We start from the raw sequence: 6730 nt of genomic DNA on the forward strand, positions 1-6730 counted from the left end.
GGATACTGTTGTTGTTGTTTTAGTTGTAGGTTTTTCTCAAGGTTTTGTTGTTCGTTTTTGACGTTCTTTTATAATAGTAGTTTCTGTTGTTACTGTTGTTAGATTCATGAATTCAATGTTTGTTTATTGTTGTTGTTGTTGCTATGATTGTTGTTGTTGGTGGTGGTGGTGGTGGTGTTGTTGTTGTTGGTGGTGGTGGTTTTGTTTTTGTAGTTGCGGTTCCGATGGCATTGTCGCTGTCGCAATTATTGTTGATGTTCACGTTTTTGTTTTTCTTATGGTTGTACCAGATACCATTTCCGTTATCGCTGTCGTCACAACGGTCCTTCTTGTCCCCTCTTTTTATTGCTGTGGCTATTGTAAATTTGGAGTTTGTAAAGGCTTCAAATTTCCTCTGACTCAAAGCTGATATACGCCCTGTGAGCTTTTCAGCATAGACCGCCGCTGCTGTGTTATAGCTGTGTATTGTGTATATAATCCGACGCTGATAATAATGATAGTGTGTTTATGTACCTGTACACGCCAGTGAACCAATTTCCCAACAAAGATGATCTAAAGTGGTTTTTATTTATTCATCAATTGATTTGATTAATTATTTTATTGATATATTATTATTCATGTATTTATTCATCTGCTCCACTACTTCATTTATTCACTTATTTTGTAAATTCATTTGTCTATTTATGTATATATTTTTTATTCATTGAAGCTTAGTATATTTTACAATTATTAGATTGTTTGTTTGGGTTTTCTGCCACAGGGCCCTGGTAAGCTCCGACTCCGTGCAAGCTGGACAGCTGGCAAAGGTGTGTGGAGGCGTGGTCTGCTCAAGGTGTATGGCCCCGCCCACATCAAGGCATGGGCACAGGAAATCGTGGTGCTGGGCCTGTTGAGGAAGTCCCAGAGTGCCAGTGTGCTGCAGTGTCTGTGGACGAGTAACTCGAACCCTTACTACGAGACCATGACGCTCATCAGTGGGGATATCGTCACGAGCGACTCTAGGTGAGGAGGAGGAGTACAAATAACGGAGGGTGTCTTGTGATTGGGCCGTATTTTAAATCCTAACTTGATACGTCATTTTTACTCATTTAATACAACATTGCACTGTGTTGCGGGTGACTAGGTTCAAATCACCCACGAGTCTATTTTAACAGTTAGAAAGATTGAGGTGTATTTATCGGAGATTGTCACTGCATATCATCGCTTTGTTTTAAAGTGCTCTGTGGCTTAAATAGCATTACTGATATCATATCAATTGACCACTAGACATAAGGTAACTCTGAAAACTTTAAAGAAATAGAATCACACAATGAATAACGACACACCCCGTTCATTCCGGGCAAACTGAGATGTGCAATCGTAAGTGTTATACAGCGATCGCAATGCGGATGAAATATGTAACCCCCCCCCCCCCCCACGCTTTTTCCCAATGTACATTGTAATTTTAAAAGACACACAGCTCAAAACGAATCAAACGTTCATTTCAAAGGTCTCTAGACCACTGAAGTTTCAAAGGAAACGATAGCCAAATCGGTCAGAGGAGACATACCAAATGTTGTCGTTACAAACGGACCCCAAAACCAAAACCAAAACTGCGAAAAGAAGTCCACTAATACTACCATACCTATGTGTGTTTCTATGTAACAGACTGACGTGCCTCGAGATGACGTCAAGCAGCACCCTGTGTGAGCTTCTGAAGACCATGGACGTGCCTCTGCCTGAGCCGTGCCAGAAGACCATCATGCACGACATCGCCGAGGGGCTCTCCTACCTGCACGACCAGAACGTTCTCCACAGGAACCTCAGCTCGGCTGCTGTCTACCTCAAGGGATCTGTACAGGTACTCACCCACTAGCCCAGATCTGACCTCACTCACTGATTGTTCTGTCCCTTGTAGATTTGTTGCAGTAACTATACCAGTGATCTCTGAGAAAAAACAAGAGGAAGATACGGGGACAGCGCATTTGTGTGGGTGTGTGTGTGTGTGTGTGTGAGAGAGAGAGAGAGAGAGAGAGAGAGAGAGAGAGAGAGAGAGAGAAACACACCCTAGTCCTATTAAAAATCATCTCGGGGAATCTAATGTTCGGTGGTGTTATAGAATGGGAGGGCCAAATAAGGCATTACCTTCATCGCCATCACCACCATTATTCCGCAGAGAGGTATCTTGAATCTCTTCTTGTCATCTCTCCCCAGTGTTTGGTTCTCCGAGCGGCAGTTGGAGACTTTGAGGACGCTCAGATCTACGGCACTCTTCTCACGGGCACGCCCAACAGCAGCGTCAGCAGGAAGAGGTTTTTCTACCCAGACATCCGGGCCTACGCCTTAGTAGGATTAGAGATGCTGGGGCGTGTCTGTGAGTGCAGACAAAAGGAGAGGCAACCGTACAGACGGACAACGGTCAAGGTGTCGTCCACTCTTAAAGAGCAAGCATCTCATTTTCGAAAACCTCATCATCACCACGGTCATCCTACAGACTCGCACGCAGGAGCAGTTTCGGGTGGTGGGGGCGGACATCTTGGGAACAGGTCGAGAGGGGGTCGGGGTGGGAATCTCAAAGAGAAACAGCCAGTCGGCGTGAAGAGATTTGAAGAGCCGGAGGTCGCCTACTGTGTACCCGGAGAGGCGGAGTATCTCGTGCCAAGGGTACTTACGAAAGCCGAAATAGCTGAAGCTTCTAAAACTTCTAAGTTGGCTATGGGAGACTCTGAAGAAGAGGCTGCGAGCGGTAGCGCTCACAGAACAGCTTTTGCTGATTCACAAGCCGCGGAATACGACATTGATAAAAACTGGAAACTTCGGGCTAAAACTACTGGGGCATCTGGGACAGAAACGAGTTCTGATTGGATAGGTAAAGATTCCGATTGCGACGACTACAAGCCCCACGAAGATCGCTTCAGTCATAGTCAAATTCCCGGAATCACACACGTGCGCGGCGCGCATACTTACGAGTTTCCCAACCATTCCGTGTTCCATTCAGCAGGGATAGAAGGCGAGGACTTGGACATGATAGAGGAGGAGATAGAACGAGATCAGCATATCAGGCTTGTCGCTAAGAACGGTGTATACAAACAAGGAGGGTATGTGACATCACAGACAGAAGATGGCCGCGAGATATTTATCCCAGCGGGATACACGACCAAGAAGTCTTCAGGTGGCTCTAGCTCTGGGTACGGTAGTTACACAGGGTCAGAGCAGTACTGTACCCCGGGGGAGGCAGTCGGTGCAGTCGGGTTGGGAAACGTGGCAGTATCGGGAAATTCTGAGCTGAGACAAGTGCACAAAACCACGTCAGCAGCGACCATAAGTTCGTTTGAAGATGATGCTCTTCCAGGAATCGCAGACGTCGACGAGAAGCCAAAGAGAGGTGAGCAGTTGCTCCGAGAGTTGCTGAAGGCCAGGCAGGACGCCAAGGTGGAGCAGCTCATCGAAATGTATGAGGAGCGAGTGCGGAGAGGTGAGCTGGCACCCAATCTAGAAGGTCTTCCCATTGGGGTTGTTTTTCCAAAGAAAAACAAACAACATGCCCTCCCTTCAGGCCATCAGCCGGACGATGGCAGCTTAGAGGCCGAGGTGTACGAGGCTCTCAAAGCTATGTACAACAGTCAGAATCCGTCCAACAAACCTTCCTCCTCCTCTGGCACCTCCTCCTCCCCGAGACCGAAAACAGCTAGCGCTGCAATGTCTCAGAAGCTTCAACGAAATCCGTCCCGACCCATGAGCGCCACAAACTCATCCTTCCACGCGTGGAATGCCCGGAGCTCACTCAAGAGGAATAAAGCTCGCGTTGCCTTGAAGAAAGCGCTGAGCTTCAAAGGGTCGACGTCAAGACCTGTTTCAGCCAGCTATGACGCTGCACGCGGCTCTCGTGGAAAGGAAGTGGAGATGAAATACTCCAGTCGGCCGTGTTCAGCTATGTCACACTCTGCTCCTACACAACCAGACGACGCTGCGCTGTGGGATCAAACCTCACAGGATGCTGACGTACAACTGGTGGCCACATCTGCCGACGTAGGACACCCTGACTACAACAACGATCAAAACACCACTCTTTCAACGGTACAAGACGTACAGCCTAAGACTACTGACACTACTCAAAGTGCAGCCGCTAAGTCAGCGGCTTCTCCACCCGTCATCAGGAAACCGTCATCCAAGTCGAAACCTGCCCCTGCCCCTCCACCGATACCCCCGAAGCCATTTCATCGAGTTTCTTCCCCTGAAACGGTTCTCCCATCCTCTCCACCTCACCCCACCGACCGTGTGACGTCTCCTAAAACAGTTAAACCTGCGCTGTTACCGAAGCCCGCCCAGCCTCTTTCTCCGACTAAGCCTGTTCAGCCTGAATCCTCACCTGAAACAACCCAGCCTGTGTCTCCACTTACTTTAATTCGGCCTACATCCCCATCCCACCCATCCCAGACACAATCTCCATCGAAGCCTGTCCAGCCTGTGTCTCCGTCCAGGACCGTTACGACAGGTATTACCAGCAGCATTGTCACAACAAACAGCAGTGTGCCCACGACCAGTATCCCCAACAACAATGACGTCACACACACTCACCACGATCAGCGCGCTGACCCATCCCACTCACCTGTCTCGCGTAATGATTCCTTCACCAGCTGTGAGCCAGCTTCGACAGAATCAACCTCCACGCAACACAACAGCTCATCTTCCACCACAGAGAAGGAAACGACCAACATCGACAAGATCCAGTCTGAGATGAACAACATCATCCAAAGCAACACCAGCGCCGCTGCCACTTCCCAGGCCGGAGGTAAAGGACTTCTCCCTCCTGGGATACGCCTCATCGATAGCGGCTTCGACAGTGCCTCAGTGTCCAGCGAGGAGTCGTGCCTATGTGCAGCGGCGGCGCTACAAGCCGTGGAAGACGAGTCGTGCTCGTGTCCATCCGAGATTTTCTCTCAAGGTACTTGCAGCTGCGCATGCTCAAATTGTTTGAGCGTCAACCGGGGCGACAATGTAGGTTCAAGCTGGACAGAAAGCCAGGACTCAGAGACCTGGAGTAACAGCAACTCGTTTTCCTCGTACGACGCCAACATGCACCGAAGAAAACTGCCCAGCATACGTCGGGATTCTTCTGGCTGCATTTTGGCTCCTGACGAACAGTACCCATCACCCGTACATCGGCGACCAGGAAAAGTGAACTCACCTCATAAACTTAGCCCAAACAATATGTACTCGCCAAAACGTAACCGCCGACATTTACGCCCAACTAAAGGCCATAACACGAGCAGCGCTAGTGAGACGAGTAGCGCTGCTTCCAGACGGTATAGGGAACTTGTGAAAAAAGGTGTGCCCTTGAGAGTCTCCGTGATTTCTGGAGACTCAGATGGAAATTTCTCCGGCGCTAGCAGAATTGAGGCAAGAAATGAAAACGCGGAGAATCCACAGTATGCGCCAAACAGTGCATCGGATACTTCTAGTTCAAGACAAGACGAGAACAATGCCCTACTTCAGGACTTGGAGAGCCAAGGGTTCTTTGAGAAGAATACCAAGTCCCCTCTGGGTTATAGACCCTCGTACAGCGACGATTACGATGATGAAGATGGTGATGAGCGATTTCAAGGTCTTTCTCCCATTCCTTCCCTTGAGGAAATTATAAAAGAAATTCCGGACGAAACAGGTCTGTTATCTACCCACGGGCTTTCATTGTTAGTGCTTTGTGTTCATCCTTCGACAGCTCCATTAGTTGTTTTGTTTGTTTATTTTGTTGTTTGTTGTTGTTTGCTGGGTTTTTAAAAGTTGTTTTTGTATTTGTTTGGGGGTTTTGGGGCGAAATGTTGAACATATTTTATTGTCATAAAAATTCAAATACTCAAGTCTCCACACTTTTTTTTCCTAACAGCAATGATGATGATAGTAAGTTCAAAGTGAGAAAATAAACAAGAGTAACAAAAGGCAAAGAGACATAATCGATAAATAAAGCTATGTATCCTTGTTTATCGATCGTTTCCGTTACTAGGGTTTAAAAAACCCTGAGATATTTAATTTTTCAACAAATGTTGTTGTCATAAAAATAGTTTTCGGAACCAATTGTGCTAAAAATTAATGAAACACTATTTTTTAAAGGGGGCATTAAAGGAATGGGTTATCTTCTAATCTACACCAGTTTTATTTACACTCTTTGTGTTATAAATACTTCAGTGTGACTAATTTGGTTTGAAACTTCCAGCATTTTCATAATGTACGGGTTGGATCTATCATATATTGTCTCTAAAAGATGGGTTTCGGATCCGCTGATTGATCTTGACCTTGACCATCAATAATTTAATTATAGAAGCACTAGTCATCCATGTCCAGATGCAAAAACATTTCAGTGAAGACTTGAAGTGTCGCCTAAACCTTCCTTGGTCTCTTCATACGTCTTGTTTTCTTACTACTATTATTCTGTGTGTCATCTCGTAATTAATCTTGGTTGTTGTCATGCTTCCTCTGATACAATCCGAAGGAGAATGGAAACAAATTATCATCAACTTTGTCTTGTTAAAAGACCTAGGGACAATCAAATTTGGATGGCAGCAAAGAGCGAGGAAACTTCTTCCCTGAACATAAATTTATTAATTACCTGACTACTTATGCTATGTAAAACAGGGAGTAATTAGGTGTGTCTTCTTTTACAAAGCCGTTTGCTTTTGCTGTTGAAGAGCATTCCTCTGCTCCGTTTCTCCATGGTCTAAACCGGCTGTCTGTCTCTCTGTCTTTTTGCGCACCC

The 6730-nt window shown here is 46.6% G+C and overlaps 1 protein-coding gene across 1 annotated transcript in view; it reads left to right on the top strand.

The window, feature by feature from the left end:
• Positions 1-6730, top strand: part of LOC101864460 — a gene marked incomplete at its 5' end in the record, with an annotated part of 16315 nt that overhangs the window by 7263 nt on the left and 2322 nt on the right. Inside the window, 3 exon segments of the mRNA XM_013082250.2 lie at positions 761-1002; positions 1648-1840; positions 2194-5641. Coding sequence (XP_012937704.1) covers positions 761-1002; positions 1648-1840; positions 2194-5641 — 3883 coding nt within the window.

This window comes from Aplysia californica, unplaced genomic scaffold (assembly GCF_000002075.1).
Source record: "Aplysia californica isolate F4 #8 unplaced genomic scaffold, AplCal3.0 scaffold00165, whole genome shotgun sequence".
Taxonomy (NCBI): Eukaryota; Metazoa; Mollusca; class Gastropoda; order Aplysiida; family Aplysiidae; genus Aplysia; species Aplysia californica.